The 17,437-nt window shown below is 26.0% G+C and overlaps 2 protein-coding genes across 2 annotated transcripts; both read right to left on the reverse strand.

Moving 5' to 3' along the window:
* Positions 1 to 679: 679 nt before the first annotated feature.
* On the reverse strand, positions 680 to 7,679 carry LOC145832043 (lipoamide acyltransferase component of branched-chain alpha-keto acid dehydrogenase complex, mitochondrial-like). The gene is made up of 11 exons (XM_082939409.1): positions 7,433 to 7,679; positions 7,256 to 7,315; positions 6,501 to 6,627; positions 6,022 to 6,206; positions 5,681 to 5,821; positions 4,953 to 5,076; positions 4,599 to 4,711; positions 4,010 to 4,201; positions 3,553 to 3,624; positions 3,235 to 3,317; positions 680 to 1,778 (listed from the first exon to the last, which is right to left on the reverse strand). Exons 1-11 carry the CDS (start codon positions 7,643 to 7,645, stop codon positions 1,688 to 1,690), a joined length of 1,401 nt encoding a protein of 466 aa, XP_082795535.1. The 5' UTR covers positions 7,646 to 7,679; the 3' UTR covers positions 680 to 1,687.
* A 913-nt stretch (positions 7,680 to 8,592) lies between these two features.
* On the reverse strand, positions 8,593 to 15,593 carry LOC145831911 (uncharacterized). Its single transcript, XM_082939266.1, has 5 exons — positions 15,427 to 15,593; positions 12,173 to 12,408; positions 9,753 to 9,873; positions 9,380 to 9,508; positions 8,593 to 8,962 (listed from the first exon to the last, which is right to left on the reverse strand). The coding sequence occupies exons 1-5, from the start codon at positions 15,574 to 15,576 to the stop codon at positions 8,858 to 8,860; spliced, it is 741 nt and encodes a 246-aa protein (XP_082795392.1). The 5' UTR covers positions 15,577 to 15,593; the 3' UTR covers positions 8,593 to 8,857.
* Between the last annotated feature and the right edge of the window lie 1,844 nt (positions 15,594 to 17,437).

Genomic DNA, 17,437 nt, shown 5'->3' on the forward strand with positions numbered 1-17,437 from the left:
ACAAGAAAATTATAACTTTTTTTTATTGAAACTGGAAAAACCATGGGAACAAGTCAAATATGCACGAAGAGTCATTTTTGAACGAGAGTAAAAAATTTTAAAAAATACATTATAAAAATTGGAGAAAAAATAAGTTACCTACCATGGGTAAGGGGTAACAGTGATAGTAAAAACAAAAAACTTATTAAAAAAAAAATTTTAATAATAATATTTGACAAAAAAAAATTAATTTGAAGAAACAAAAAGAATAAAAAAATGCTCAATTACCGACTGGGTTAGGGTTAGTTACCTACCGACCATGGGTAAGGGGTAACAGTGAGAGCAAAATTTTAAAAAATAAATTAATAAAAAAATTAAATGAATAAAAAAATTTGTATTAATAAAAAACATTAAATTAATTAATAATAAAAAAAATCAATCCGTGCAAAAATGTACCTTCGAGCATATTTGACTCCTAAACCAAAACCATAAAATTTACAAATAGTAAATGTACAAATACCCAATTATTGTGTGACATAATCTAAAAAGTTTGCTAATATCTAATTATCTTATTAGACAATATATACAAAAATACTGTATTTATTTACCTTTATTATTCTCAAGATAAAACTTTTTATATACAAAAATTTTACAAAACCATAAATGTAAAATTAAAAAAAGAAAAAACGACACATAAAAACAACAAAAAAGAGTAGAAGTTTATTACAGCAACAAATATATAAATGATTAATATAATAAAATTTAAGCAATCTATTGAATATAATGTGGTAGGCTAAAATAAAAAAAATAAATGTTAAAACCATCAAAATAGAGTTTGTATCGACTAACAGTAAAATATGATATCCTACAAGTTTTGGCATTAATAACAAACTAGACACTATTTAATACCACCTTAAAAATACATCATAATTGTAGCTTTTAACTAAATTTGAAAAACATTTTACTTATAGTAATATTTTGTTTATAGTAATTTTTTAAAACATTTCCTACATTTATAAACAAAGCTATTGACATTAAACACAATTTCCAAGTTTGTTAATATATCAAAAGCAGCTTAATAATTTTGTGTAAGTTTGAAAAATAGAACAACAGTGATACACTATATGCAAAACAAGCTGTTTGACTAAAACAATACTCAATTGATTAAATGTTAATTAAGTTGTGAAACTATAACTTATTTTTAAATGAAACAAATTCAAAAAATTTGATAAAAAATTACATTCAGTTTAAATTAGTAAATAAAAACTATGTTTGAATAATTAATGTTTGACACCAAAGTTCAATTTTTGACTAATATAATAAGTTATTTTTTAAATGAAACAGTCTCAAACCTAAATTGACTAAATGAAGAAATTACATTAAAGATTAAATACTAAACCAACTACCTAGAAACTACTTTATAAACATTTATAAACAATGTAGTAAAACATTTAGAAAAAAATTGTTATGCTGATCTGATTTTTAACCCTTTTAAAGAACTTATTATCGTTAAATCTTATCATTACAGAAGTTTTCTACACAGAACAACTAAAATTTTTCATGAATTTTTTTTTTTGTAGCAGGTTAGTGTTTCTTATACAGATTTACTTAAGATGTTGCAATATTTTTTAATATCATTTTACCATCTTTAGGTACAAAAACAATTTAACATAATGAAACACACATTTCAAATTGTTATAACAAGTTTCTACTTTAAATGCAGCAACATTTGATCAGGATTTTCCAAATAATTCTTCACCATATTGCTGAACCTAGCCATTGTTGCTCCTTCTATGACTCTGTGATATGCATATAATTATTATATAAATATTTTACTTGTAAGTTAAGTTACTTAAATTATTTAGTAAGTGTTCAGCTATATTAATACACATACTTGCGTATCTTATTTATATCATAACTAATTATAGCTAATTTGTATAATATGGAAATGACTTATCTATTATTCATTAAAATAAGTTTTTGCTTTCAAAACTCATCAATGCTTAAAAATCTAAAACTTTGAAAATCATACATAAGTCATGGATAAATTATATTCATGGTTGCCACTGATCAAACTGAGAAAAATTTCCTGACTTTTCCTGACTTTTTACCAAAATTTTCCTGACTTTTCTAAATCAGTTTTACTTATATAAATTGTTCACTTATTTTAATAAAATACTACCCAAACTATTTAATTCAAATCCTTAAATTAAAAATTAATTAAAAAAGAATATACTTAAGTAACTGTAAAAAAAAAGACACAAAAAAGTAAACTATATATCTGTTGTATAAAATATTTCCTCTTATCATTTAGTATAAAATTTGTAACAAATTAATATAATATTTACTTTCAAAACTTAAGTTACTCTACAACAAATACAAACAATAAGTAAACTTAATCTTGGCATATACCTTTCTTATAACTTAATTTATAAATTTAAACAACTTTGAAAAAATTATAAAGAGGTAAAGCATACACATTAACCTGTTACATAAAATACTAAACTAACTGCTTAGTTATAAAGAACTCGATTATTTAAACAAAGAACACTTTGATTCTAAAATTATGCTAGATAAACTTTTGTGTATACATCACAGTTTCACTATGGAAGTGTCCGTGCTACAGATCATCAATACTAAAAAGCTTACAAAATCTGCTTGTTCAAGCAGGGTACTTAATCAATATGTAAATAGAAAATTTTTGCAGTTTTATAAAGGATATTTTACTAATTTCTACCGGGTGAAGGCATTGGAAATAAAATATCCTTTATAAAACTGCAAAAATTTTCTATTTACATATTGAACAAGTACCCTACTTTTATAAATTTAAATATTTTTGTAAATTTCTAGGAAAATTTGGAATTTTTTCCTGACTTTAAAGGACTTTTAATTAATTTTTACCATTTAAAGGCTTTGGAAAACAAGGAATTTTGTAAATTTAAACTGACAAATCTGATTTTTTTAAATTTTATCAAATTTCCTGACTTTTACTGACTTTTTTTCAAAACCCCCCATTTTTTCCTGACTTTTCCTGACTTTTGTCATTTTTTTAAATTTTTCCAGACTTTTCCTGATTTCCTGACTTTTCCTTACTGAGTGGCAACCCTGTATATTGTTTTTCAATCTTGAATTGAGGAGCTTAAAAAGAAAAAAAATATTATCTATAATACCTGTTATATTAACTGTTATCAGTAGTAATTTCATACACATATATGTATTATACTAATTTTTTTTTTATTATAGTTTGTATATTACCTGTGATCAGCGGACCATGAAACGCACATGAGGTGTTGGCGGGAAACTTCGTTTGAATCCGGTGAAACGAACCGTGGCAATTGCTGTTTTGGCGGGAAAATATTAATATCATTACAAACAACAAGAGCTTAACATAAGGTGTATTTTTTATTTTGTCTAAACAATTCTTGATCAACTGCGTCACAATTTAACACAATGTATTTTGGCGGGAAAAGTATCAACGCAGACAAGATATCATACATAATTAAAATTTTGGAGTTAGAGTAAATAAGTATAAATAACTTTATGTACAACGTACTAAAAAGATAAAAAACGAACTTGTATTTTTCCGAGAGCTCCAATAGAAACTTGAGGTGGGAAAATAACTGGACGTGCGTAAGTACCTCCGATCTGTATAAAAATATTAAAATAATAAAATTAAACTACTGGACGTGCGTAAGTGCCTCCGATCTGTATAAAAAACTTATGAAGTATAAATAAGTAAAATTTAATATCTATGTGCATAAGTTCCCCCAATCTCTAAAAAATATAATCAACTAAATAATCGTATTATAACATAAAACAGTAGTAAAATTTTCCAAAATGTATAAATTAATTGACAAAATAAAAAATTATTTAAATTTCAACGAAAAAAAAAAAGTACCTCAATGTGACATGAACATTTAACGAAAAAATATTAATGAGTTTTCAATTTTTAAACTTTTTTGTTTCAATATACACTCTAACTTTTAACCAACTATAAATTATCATATACACTTGTTAATGAACAACTAACACTTCCGATATTACTAAGACTGAATGTGCCACCAATCAAGTCTGAAGGTTGCAGCTTGTTGTTCATACCGAGTTGTTGCAACCTCCTCAGTTCAACACTGATCTCACTTACAGACATTTCGTTCACCTGCTTCACTGTTGGTAATAGCAAGCCGTGTGGGGTGTCTACTGCCACTCCAATGTTGTGCTGGGACTGTGGGTAAAAAAATATTTTTACTATGTATAACTACTATCATCATTAACTTCTTCATTAATTATCATGATTGATAATTTTATAATAAGTTAGATCAATAAAAATATTAAGGGCATAGGGGGTTCCGACATTTTTTATTATTAAAAATGATATTGGATCTTATATGAAAGCTTGAAGTACAAACTACAAGCCAGTTTTTATAGAATTATAAAATATCAATTAATTTTTAGATATTGTAATTTTTATAAAAAGTTTCTGATACAAACGTATGGACCGCAAATGGTATGTCTACCGCTACTCCTATGTTGTGTTGAGACTGAAGAAATTTTATTTATCAAGTTAAATTATTCCACATTAGAAAAGTAAACTTAAGTAAACTAACTTATATAAAACAAACCTTGTAAACAATAGACTCGTTTTCAACATCAATGTGTGAATTTAATATGGGGAATTGGTTGAGCGCTAATGAACAAGCTTTCAGTATGAATGGCATAAATGAAATTTTGTGTCCTGTTAGAAAATATATGTTACATTTTAAAATATACTTGTAATTTCATTGTATATTGGATATTTTTAGTTTTACACACTGAACAACAAATATTTATTACAAATTGTCATTAATTTTCTTTTTCAGAGCTTTCATTATTAAAATTTAACTAAACTTATTAAACAAATGAAAATTTATAGCCTGTGATAAATTTGTAAGTTTGTAAATCAATAAAATATATAAAGTTATAAAATTTTGATTTACCAGTGACCCTCAAACTTTCTTCTTGCACGTGCTTCCTCAGCTCGACCAGTGACGTCATGTTTATTTCGTCATCGTACCCGAAGTGGGGAATCTGCAGCGATGACGTCATACTGTGCCACATTGCCTGTTGTGACGTAACAATATTTCTAATTATTAATTAGATTTTCAAAGTGAGATTCGCACAAAATGTAAAGATTATAAGAAATAGGGATCAATGAAAAGTTTTATATAAGATCGCCTGTTGTGACGTTATAAGAATCAATTTAGCATAACTTTATAAAATAAGTTGGTAAATTAACACAGCATTTATGGATTTATATTTCGTTTTTGGCATGGGGTAGATTTAAAAGGTAAAATTATTCAAAAGGTTAAGGTTGTAAGTTGTCATCGAAGGAACAAATACGTAGGGACAATGATATTTTAGTTATATAGCTTTGTCTCACATATATAAACTTTTCTCCTCAATTACTACAAAATCCCCAGCTCAGATTCTTTAAATAGTTTATTAAATATTAATTACATACTTAATCTAACTCTAGATATTTTTTGTAATCTCAAAATTTTGTGCACCCCTAAATGAATTTCGTGTACCCTAAAAATTTCGTTCACTCCAATAAAAGTTTTGTGTACACTAGTGTGCACCAGTATACACCTTGACGACCACTGCTTTAGAGCAATTAATTTAGTTAAAATTAAGTTTAAACTAAATTTTAATATAAATAACTTACCTTTCTAATGCCCTTAACTTTTTCAACTCTATCTTCTGCAACAACAGTGGGTTGTACAACAACTTTGCTTGGTTGCACTAAAGTTAGTGTTTCCGGTTTCTTCAAATCCTCCATTAAAATTCTACCGTTTTCGCCAGAACCCTGTAATAAAAATAAGTATATACAAAACATATGTACAAAAGCTAATAAGTTCAGAATCTTTATAAAATAAAACTTTATAAATTTAATGATTTTCTTCCATCATATTTCTTTATAAGAATGTAGTGACACAAAAATAAACAAAAAAGGTCAAACAAGCGTAGCATTGTTGACTGATTAATTAATTTAGGAATTCAACTTACAGTAACAGCAGTCAGGTCAATGTTATTAGTTTTGGCATAATGTCTGATAGCTGGAGTTGCCAGAACTTTCCCACTTGATACATCTGATGAAACATTTGTAGATTCAACTGTTGCGGATTGGTCAACTTTTGGCGGTTCAGATTTTATTTGTGGGGTTTCTTTCTTGACTTCCTCTGTCTCTGAGCCTTAAAAATGTTTCGATAAAAAAATAAATACACGTTTAAAGTTTACACGTAGGGTTTATTTTAAAAACAAATTATCTGATGGTTATCTTCAAAGCTAATAATAAAAATAAGCACAACTGTATATTCATATCACCTCCATCTATAATATCTACACAACACTTTGATAAAACTATAATAAGAAGTGAACTATTAATTATAACCAGTTATCTGCCAGATCAAACAGTTAGGACACGGATATTTTATAAAAATCAAGATCTGGATTGACTAATAACTACGTTTAAGTGCATTTCTCACCTCCCTCGAGCTTGATGTCAACAAGCGGGTCACCGACCTGAGCGACGTCTCCTACGTCATAATACAATTTCGTCACGTGCCCATCGAACCGTGACGTGATAACCACTGATGCCTTGTCGCTCTGTACCTGTTTAAACGTTATTATACAATGACTTATTACGAAACTATGATCTCATAATAAATTTTATTCACTGCAATTCTTACCTAAAATAGCAATTTACCTCTTGTTAATGTTACTAAGTTTTAATCTTATCTTTTTTGTAAGCTAACTCAAGTTTTCTTACATTATTTTTTAGAGCGACCTGTGACCAATACAAAGCTCTCTTTTTTGTTCGACAAACTTTTGTTCTTACCCAGACAGCGCGTTTGACATCAAGGGGGACGAAAAGCAACATAAAACAACTTAAATTGATTATTTAAATTACAGTTGGTGTTTATAAACTATACACACAATATATAATTCTATTCTACTCCATTCCTAAGCACAGGGAATAGTTTATTTGGTTTTAATACAAAAAACACTTTTTCTAAGAAAGTGTAAAAAACACATAAACAGCTGTTAATGTTGATTTGGATAAATAACTTCGATAAATATAAACATACACTAAATGTTTAAAAAAATTAATACTCATTTCTAAAACGTTATCAAATTGATAAAATTCTTCATATCAACAAACTGTTCAACTTACATGTATTTATCCTATACATACTAAAACACTTATTTCAAAATATCAACTGATATTAAAAATACGAACCTCACAAATGTCGTCGAATTGCGACACTTCGTCTCCTTTGTCAACAAACCATTCGATGACCTACAAATTTATATGTATATATAATATAACTGTATGTATAAATAAATATATAATATATCAAACAAAAAATAATGTTTAATAAAATTATTTACATACAAAATCTTCTGTAAAACTAACCTCGACTTCCTTGATACCCTCCCCGATATCCGACAACACGAACGGCACCACTTTGTGTGACGTCATAGTGGTGTGAAGAGATCTTACGTTGGGTGATGTCATTGCTGGTGGTTTTTGTGACGTGATCACGAGTACTTTTTGTGACGTCATATTGAAATTGCGAACTAGTCGTGAGTGACGCATCAAAGATGGCAGGATTCGTTTGAACAACATTTTAAAAATTGGTTTAGTTTTAATTTATACTTAAAATGACTGAAAGTTCAAAAAAGTAACATCTTATATTTATTTAATATTTTAAAACTTCTTAAGAATAACTATAATCTTGTTAACTCAAAATATTAAAGTTGAAATTTTTTCATTGAACTTTTTCATTAAAACTTGAAGTATATAAGTAAACCACTTCACTAAAGTATTGTAAGATAATAATTTAAAATCTATAATTTCATTATTTGATAACACTTCATTAAAAAGTTATAAATATAACTTACATAACATTAACAACCAAGTAGATCTGAAGAAAATTTTAAAAGATTAGTGGTTTAAAATGTTTTTGTAATTTATGTAAGATAACAACCAATTATATATAAATTATTGGCAAAGTTAATATTGCTCTAAGGAGTTATTTGAAGAAATAATTAAATCTCAAGAAAAATATAAAAAGAATTAAAACTAGATAGAACGAAACTCTAAATCTATGGTGTGAAATTATTAGTTCATCAAAAAATATTTCAAAAAAAAACAAAATAAAAGTTTTAAATCTAGTACCGTTTAAATAATTGTTATTAGTCATATTTCTATAAACAAAAAAAAATTAAAAAAATTTTTGACATCAAAACATTAAACGAAACACACAAAACATAAGCGCTAATTTAAGCTCAGTTTAAATAAATAAATATACAAATGTACTCTTTTATTTTTATGATAGTTTATTAGCATTCTTAAAGCCAACAAACACATATCAATGTAAAATATTTTAAAATTCCTTCAACTGTTTTATAAATATTTTATTAGCACTTTTTATTTTTATGCAATATACAATGGAATAAGTTAAGAACCATAAAAACTATTTTTAAATAAATTAGATTATTAGTAAAAAACTAAAATTAATATTTATAAATTTTTAAAACAACAAATCTAAAGTATTTATAAATAGCACCATTTCAAAATATTTAAAACATTCTAAGACAGTTCAAAAGATCCTGAATTTTTCAAATTAGATTATTGGTAAAATCTAAAGCATTTAAACTTAAATTAGTATTTTTGAACAACTTAGTTATTGTAAAACTAAACCAGTATCAAAAGCACCATTTCAAAAAGTTCAAAACAGTGAAATGTTCATAAGATCCATAACTTTCAACGCTCACAATGTAAAATTAAGACCACTATAAACATCAATAAGTCTGCCATGCTCAATCCAATACTAATTTATTTTGCGATGAACTTTTTACCATCTGTGCTGAACATACTCATGAAACTGTATCTCTTCTTGGCTGGCATGTCCGGCAAGTTCTTCGCACCCTTGGGTTTGGTCTGTGAAAAAAAAGTTTAAGATATAGTGCTGTTACTAAAATAAACTTTCTTTTAATTAAAACTACTAATTTTAGAAAATAGATATTTGGTGAAAAGCTAAAACTAAGAATTTTTCTTTTTTATTAAATACATAGTAAAACAAAGTATAATATATTATTTAGTATTATACAATAATTCCATAAGCTAAACTGTAAGTTACTTTTACAGTATATTAATTACAATTAACAGCAAATTAATCAAGTCCTAATTTAAGTGGCTTTAGTACTACTGAAATATTTTTTTCTTTAAAATTTTTTGGGAACAAATAAGCAAGTAGTAACAAAAACATAATAGCCTCAAACTAGAAGGCTTATGTACAATTTTTTGATATCCATCTATTTATGTTATAAAATAAAAAACAATAACAACGTAACATACCCTTAAGCTAGGAGGTTTATGCACAACTTCTTGAAAGCCAACTTTTTCATTTTTGAAAACTTCTTTCTCCTTCTTCTTGAAAAACATGTCACTTTTGCGCTTCATTTTCTTTTCATTCTTCTTGTCTTGCTGTTAGATCAAAACGTTTTATATAAAAAAATTATAACAAAGATATAGCTTTTTATAGAAAAAAATCTAGGTACAGGCTATATTGAATTTTAAAAAGCTTTTTAAATATTCACAAATTACACTAAAAAAGTAGAAGGACAATCAGATAACCTTATTTTATTGAGTACAAATATTAATTAAAACAACTGAAATATAAATTTATCAATATAAAAAGTGATTCAAATATAATTTATTGTTCAATCACCTTTGCTTTATTCTTCTCCTTTCTCTTCAACCTCTTCTTTTCTTTTTCATCTTCAAGTTCAGGGCAAACATCGGGCTGAAGTTTTGCATTTCGTATCTGCGCTCTTACTTCTTCGTCTAATCTAAAAAAATTGCACACTCAAATAAAATTGTGTAAAAAGTTCCAAAACTCATAAGTATGTTGTCTACTTAGATAATGATTATATAAATACATAAGGACTGAGTACATCAATTATAATATTAATCTTATGCTTTGCATTTGCTATTCTAGTTTTCAATTTTTTATATAATGTGTCAAATAAAAGATATGAGAATTGGCAGTATGTAAAATATTTTGTATTTATTAGTATGTAAAAAGTGTATGTCAAAAACTTGGCAAATGCTAAATGCGCTTTAAATTTTTAATCAAGTCTACAAAAGGTAGGCTGATAAAAAAGTGGAGTATTACTTGTAAATGTTCTTTATACATTGTTTGTAGTTAAGGCCATATGGGGGTCCAACACACTTTTTACAAAAAAAAATTGGCTTTTCTTTGGAAGCTTCAAGTACAAACTACAAGCCAGTTTTTATAGAATTCAAAAATATCAAAAAATTTTTGAGATATTTTATTATTTGTTAAAAGTTTCCGATACAAACGTATGGACCGCAAATTTTTTGGATTCAATTTTTTTTGGAAATTAAAAAAATCACTAAAAGTTTATCTCCTTCTTCATTTTTGAAGCAATCTTCTTGAAATTGTTACGAAATGTTCCTTACATTATAAGAAAAAAACTTAACTTATGAATTTTAATAAATTAAAAAAATTAAAATTTTATCATAAAAATTAGGAGAAAAAATATTTTTTTTAAGTAATTTTTGCTCAAAATTTTTCAAAGTCTAAAGTAAAACTTTTTTTGCTATTGTATAAAGGTTAGACTGTGAAAGTTTGGAGAAGATTGCTCGAAAAGTGTAGGAGATAGATTTTAAACAAAATAGTCTTTTTTCGCTGTTTTAGTTTTCCCTCCTCCTATGGCCTTAAATTCACTAAAACAGAGCAATTCTTAATTAATCATGTTTAACTATAATGGAAAATATGGCATTTCAAAAAGAGTAATATTGCCCCCTTATTGTCCCTTAAAGCTAGGTTTTACTCATTTAACATTTTTAACATTAAAGATTTTATTATATACTGTTTAGTTGATATTTTACATTTGCAATCTTTACTCTCTATAGTATGTCAATTCAAAACAATAATAAACAAATCAGTACTTAATCTATTGGTAAATAACTTTTACAAGTACTGTAACAAGCATACCCACAACATTACTTAGTATGTAGCTTCAATTTTTATATAATGCACAATTCTTTTATAAAACTTAAACAACATACAATTAGTACTGTACAAGAAAATATCAGTAAAACATGTGTAAGTACAAATGTTGTAGTACTAATGAATTTATATTTATAACACATGTCATTAAAATCAAAAAGCTATATTATAAAATACAATGTCAATTCAAGCAAGATCCTTACAATTTTAGTGGTTGGTGGCAGTACTACTTTACATAAGTAAAACATAACTATTTATGTAAGGGACGAAAAATATGTAGTATTGCAAAAGATATTTTAATTAGAACCTTTAAGTAATGTTTGATCTAATATAAAATTATAAAGATATAATCAAATGCAAATCAAAGTTTTACATTAAAAGTTAATATCAGTATTAATATATGTGATTAGGCCGTACATAAATCAGAATTTTCTGTACACAATCTTAGAAATAAATAACATGCTTAAAAGTTTTACTTTAATTGTTTATGCATTTTAAAACATCAGCAGTTTCAATGTAAAAAAGTGTATATACTTAGTTTTAAACGCTTTAAATTGTATAAAACAATACTGAAGTCAGGGTTGCCAAATGTATTTTAAGAAATTTCTTTTAGGTTTAAAAAATTTCTTCCAGGTTTACAAAAGTACATACAATTTTTTTGGTCTATTTTTAACACAAAATTAAACTTAAGGTTAAAAAAAGTCTTTAATAGTATAACAACATTGAAAAAATACTATACAGCTAATTTGACTGTGTTTTTTTATTTAAAAAAATTTTATGATATCAAAATATATATTAAATGATAGATTTTTTATGTCAAATCGAAATTTCATTACTTTAAATATAAAAAATTTCTAAATAAAAAGTTTTCCAGGTTTTTGGCAACCCTGTATTGTTTTGTGATTACTTAAGATTTAGAACAGATATTTTATGTATAAAATGTCTTGACCCCAGAATGGCATTAAATGAAAATCCAATTAACTGATAAATGGTTTTAAACATTTTATTTACCACCCTGGTATTTAGTTTTTCAAAACATATGAATAGTTTAAATATATTACATTTCAACAAACTATAAATGTATCATTATAAACTTAAATACGAATTTAAACCTCTTATTCATCTGATAATCTGTTTCTCCAAACATTCTCTCGTAAGCGCTCTTCGTATTCACTTTTTCTTCTTCAATTTTGGGGAGTTCCCTAAAATGAATGCCACCCTTGTAATGCACACCGTGGGCTCCCACCAGTTTCTCCTTGAGAGGAAGTTTCTCCTTTTGTTTGTTTTTTATTGGTTGTTTGAGTTCTTCTTTGGCTCTGATGAAGTCCTTCATCTTACTGGGTACTTGCTGAAAAAAAATAAATAAATATTAATTGTTAATCTACTTTTGCAATTTTTTAATACATTTGAACAATATCACCAGGAATCAAAGATTAGCTACTATTTGAATGAAAATAGCCAGTCGTAGTGACTAAAAACTAGCTTCAAACTGGCATGTGTCAAGTTGTAAAAATATTGAAAGAAATTTAAAAAAAAGGCAATAAAACTGAAAACATTTACAGCTGACAACTAATTAAAATATAGTGTGCCTCAAAAATATGCTAAAATGAGCTGAACTTAAAGACATAATAATTGGTCTGAGTATAAGAACATGTATAAGTTATCTTAAGTTTTAAATAAATTATTACTAAATACAAAAACCTAAAAAACTATCAATTTAGCTCAAGTAAGTGGCAACCTTGATATATGCACATTAAAAATTGCACACAAATATGCAACATTTTCAACTTTTAAATTTAAGAAGATGAATTCAAAATTATATATATAACTTGTCTCTGGTTATGTTTTATTTTGGGTGCCAAAGAAACTTTCTTTTGGTCAAAAATGTTTAAGTTAATTAAATCTGATAAAAAGATTTCAAAACTAAATTGCAAATAATAAATTTAAGGGCATAGGGGGTGCACCTTGATTTTTACAGGTTGATCTTAATTTATTGAGTTTTATCTGAGCTATCAGAAATTTTTAACCACTTGAAAAAATTCCAAGTATTTTTTGAGATATGAGCGATCAAAGTTGGTGACACCAATAGGTTTCTAATGGAAGGCACAAACTAAAAATGCGAAATATGACCATTTCATTAAAAATCTATCTCCTCCTTAATTTTATAAGCAATCTTCTTTAAATTTTTACAAAAAGTGTATTACTAAATTTTAAAAAGATTAAATGCGGGAATTTTTTTAATTTGGATAACAAAAATTAAAAAACAAAAAAAACACCATTTTTTTTTGTTATTTTAATCTTAAGTTTTTATTTTTAAATATTTTAAAAACTACAACAGCCAAAGTCTTTTAAACTATAAATGGAACGTTTCCTAAAAGTTTGAGGTATCTAGCTCAAAAAATAAAGGATAAGATAGGTTTTTAATATTTTTTTTAATTTCCAAAAATATTGACCCCAAAAAATTTGCAGTCTATAAGTTTGTATCAGAAGTTTTATATAAAAATTACAATATCTCAAAAGTTAAAAAAAAAATTAATTTTATAAAAACTGGCTTGTAGTTCGTACTTCAAGCTTTCAAATAAGATCCAATGTTATTTTCAGTAAAAAAATGTCAGACCCGCCCTATGCCCTTAAGTTAAACAATTAATAAAATTAATCAAAGTTGGTGTTCATTTATCAGCAAATTTAAGTTTCAGTAAAGTCTTACAGAAGTTAAAAAAAAACTTTTTATCTGTACATAAGTGTGTGGTTGCTTTGATTTATGTAAATTATAGTTGATATTATAAAATTAAACTATAAACATCTTCCTAACTACATCTCTTATAATAAAAGTTGTTAAAAATATTAAGGGCATAGGGGAGTAAACACCCTTTTTTGGTTTTTGATCTTATTTTATATAGTTTTTACTAAGCTACAAGATGCTTTTTACAGATTTAAAAAATTCAAAATAATTTTTGAGATATAGCCGGTCAAGTTGGAGGCAACAATAGGATCCTTATGGGAGGTGCAAACTAAAACGGCAAATAACTAGAAATCACTAAAAATCTATCTCCTCCTACGTTTTTTGAGATAACTACCTCAAATTTTCTGGAAATGTTCCTTGCAGTATTTAGAAAATTCTGTTGGAAGGAATTTCAAAAAATTTATAATAAAAAAACAAAAAAAAATGTTTTTTTGTTTATTTTTTATATAATTTTTTTTTTTAATTTTTTTTAAATTCCTTCCTACAGAATTTTCTAAATATATCAAGGAACACTTCCTGAAAATTTGAGGTAGTTATCTCAAAAAACGTAGGAGAAGATAGATTTTTAGTGAAATTATCTATTTTTGCTGTTTTAGTTTGCGCCTCCCATAAGGAACCTATTGTTGGCTCTGACTTTGACCAGCTATATCTCAAAAGTTGTTTTGATTTTTTTAAATCTGTAAAAATCATCTTGTAGCTTAGTAAAAACTATATAAAATAAGATCAAAACCAAAAAAAGGGTGTTTACCCCCCCCTATGCCCTTAAAATAAGCTAAGACAAATTTCAAACATTAAATAAAATAATCACAAGCTTATTCATATTTAACACCAGATGCTGACTACTTTTACGTCATCATCTAGGTTGCCACTTGAGTCATAAAAAACTGTTCAGAGTTACCAAAAACTGTACTGAGTGACCTTAAGATGTCATGAATCATCCTATGTATTTTAAATTGTAAAAAAATAACTTAAAAAAAATTAATAAAAAATAAATGTCTTCAAAAAAATATATATGATGAAATAACAAAATATTGCATGTTAATTAACTATACATCATTTAAAGTTTAGTAAAAACGGTTGTCAAATGTTTTAATCTTAAAACTATCCTGAACTCTTTATTACAGCAAAAATAAACTGATTTGAATCAGTTCAAGTTTAAAAAAATAAAAACATCCAAGTTATTCTGAGATTTTTAAAAACTACAAAATATCAGTAGTTATCCTAGTCTGTAACAACCCTGTTAAGAGTATAACATTCACAGAAAAGGACTTTAGAACTTAAAAAACATTTTAAAAAGAACAATCAACATACAACATAACGCCAAGTGTGGCAACCCGGATAAATTAAAAAGTCCAAACTAGATATTACTTATTCCTTATTGTATGAAAACCTTGATTAGATAAAATTGCATCTTTGACTAAATAATTATGTGATAGTACAACATACATGTTCACAATACAACCAAAGTTTAACCACTATATGCTGAATAATATCATGGGTAATAGATTGACAGGTAACAGTTGTTCTATTACTTATACAAAAGAAAGAAAAAATGACAAACATATAACATACTACCAAGAGTGGCAGCTTTGATAATTTAAAATGTGTGATAATACAACGTACTTGCTCCTGGTTATCTTTTATGTTGGGTGCTGATTTACTTTTTTTCATTTTCCTCTTGTTAACTCTTCCACCACCAAACTTCTGCTCACCATTTCCACCTTGTGGCTGGTTTGGAATTGCTACCGAACGACGCTTGTTTGGTTTGCCCATTTTTGTTTAATGTTATAACAATAACTGTAAATTAAAAATTGTATATTATTGTTAAATTAATATGCTGTTGGTATATTTAGGCAAAATATTTTCAAAAATTATAAGGCTTAATAACTTTCAAATAAATAATATCATTAACTGTGCATAACTACATAAAAAAAATTACAGTGGATAGAATATTAAGTAGGGTAAAAAGAACTCAAAAAATACTATTGTTTTGTCTTTTTATTAAAAAATGTTTATTAAATAAACTTAAAACATGTTGAGGGTATAGAGGGGTCTAAAGTTTTTTTTTACTAAAAATAACATTTGCTTTTCAATGAAAGCTTTGAGTACAAACTACAAGTCAGTTTTCGTAGAATTCAAAAACCTTGTTTAACTTTTGAGATGTTTATTTAACGTTTGAGATGTTAATTTTTGTAAAGCGTTTCCAATACAAATGTATAGACCTCAAATTTTTTGGAGTCAATTTTCTCAAAAATTTAAAAAAATCACTAAAAATCTATCTTTTTAGAATTATGTGTGAAACACTCACAATTATGGTCAATGTATTAGTGTGGGGAAATTATTTTGGTCATCAAGCTTGATAACATTTTGGTGAGCAATTTTAGTTTGCATTGTTTCCAAATAAAAACTTTAAGATTAATTATAAGTTTGCATCTTATAAAATATACTGTTTATTAATAAAACAATTTAAAAAATTTGAGCTAAACAATGGTAAACACTCTTTTCAAAACTGCCATATTGGCGATAAAAATCCAAAGTATTTATACTTACTATAGTCTACATTTTATTCTCCCTTAAATTTTAGTTTTTAATCATTTAAATTCAAATTTTTTGCCCTTTCTGCAAACACAAAAAATGCAACAAAGTCACACAAAAAAATGGAAACAGTTTAATTAAGGAGGCAAGTTTAGAATTTAAGTACTGTTTGTTTAATTACACTGGGTAATTTTTTATTAAAAGTGATTTTATAACATAACTATAAAAATAATGGCCACTGATTTTTTTTAAGTTTCTTTCAAGTGTTCTGATGTTTTTCCAGGACTTAAAAAAAAAAATTTTTCTTGACTTATTTAGAATAAATTAATTTAACGGTTTAAACTATTTTTTGAATAGTATAATTATACTGAAATAATAATGTGTTGCAACATATTTCTTACAAAATAAAATTTCAAATAACAAAAAAATTTCATTGTATAAAAATTATTCTTTGTATCTAAATTAATTTTTATTAATTTTTTTTGTAAAATTAGTTCAATTTTTATTTCAAAAAACATCAAACTACAGTTATTTTCCAGAATAAATTCCAGATATTTCAGCTATTCCACATTAAATGGCCATCTTGTAATGTATGGCTAAAAAACTTTATTAAAACAAATAGTTCAAGTGTTCAAAATATTAAGCTTGGTGAGTTTTTTAGGTTACAAACATGTGTGAATTAGTTTTACATTGCCTTTTTTTCGAAAATAAAAAACTTTTAAAAACCTTACCTTTTTAAACTTGGTTATTGTTTAATAGATAATTTTCAAATACCTTGAAATCTGCAGAAAAGATATAAAAAATAAATAAAAAATAAAAGGTTTATTAAATACACAGAAAATAATTTTCTTAAATTTAAGATTTTTTTACAATTTATTGTTTCTGAAGTCAAGCTAGGAATCAAAAGTGATTATTTGAATAAATTAGCCTTGCAATTATGAGTAAACATTATAGTAACAAAGATATTAAAGCTTTGCTAGAAGTTTCCACCTTAATATATTTCTTTACTCACTAACTTAAAACTATTTTGAGTCTTATAACTGGTAAAAGTACCAGTAAAACCAAATAAAAACCTACCTAACAATAAACTAAAAATGGT

The sequence above is a fragment of the Thalia democratica genome, chromosome 3, assembly GCF_965202585.1.
Source record: "Thalia democratica chromosome 3, ktThaDemo2.hap1.1, whole genome shotgun sequence".
Lineage (NCBI taxonomy): Eukaryota > Metazoa > Chordata > Thaliacea > Salpida > Salpidae > Thalia > Thalia democratica.

What these genes read in the sequence shown, in the direction of transcription:
- LOC145832043 (XM_082939409.1), bottom strand. Translation starts at nt 7,645, where the DNA reads ATGTTGTTCAAACGAATCCTGCCATCTTTGATGCGTCACTCACGACTA. An exon ending in AATTCGACGACATTTGTGAG is followed by an intron (nt 6,628 to 7,255) that starts GTTCGTATTTTT and finishes ACGTTTAAACAG; the next exon opens with GTACAGAGCGACAAGGCATC. An exon ending in GAGCTCTCGGAAAAATACAA is followed by an intron (nt 3,318 to 3,552) that starts GTTCGTTTTTTA and finishes CCGCCAAAACAG; the next exon opens with CAATTGCCACGGTTCGTTTC.
- LOC145831911 (XM_082939266.1), bottom strand. Translation starts at nt 15,576, where the DNA reads ATGGGCAAACCAAACAAGCGTCGTTCGGTAGCAATTCCAAACCAGCCA. An exon ending in GATTATCAGATGAATAAGAG is followed by an intron (nt 9,874 to 12,172) that starts GTTTAAATTCGT and finishes CAATTTTTTTAG; the next exon opens with ATTAGACGAAGAAGTAAGAG. An exon ending in ATAAACCTCCTAGCTTAAGG is followed by an intron (nt 8,963 to 9,379) that starts GTATGTTACGTT and finishes TTTTTTTCACAG; the next exon opens with ACCAAACCCAAGGGTGCGAA.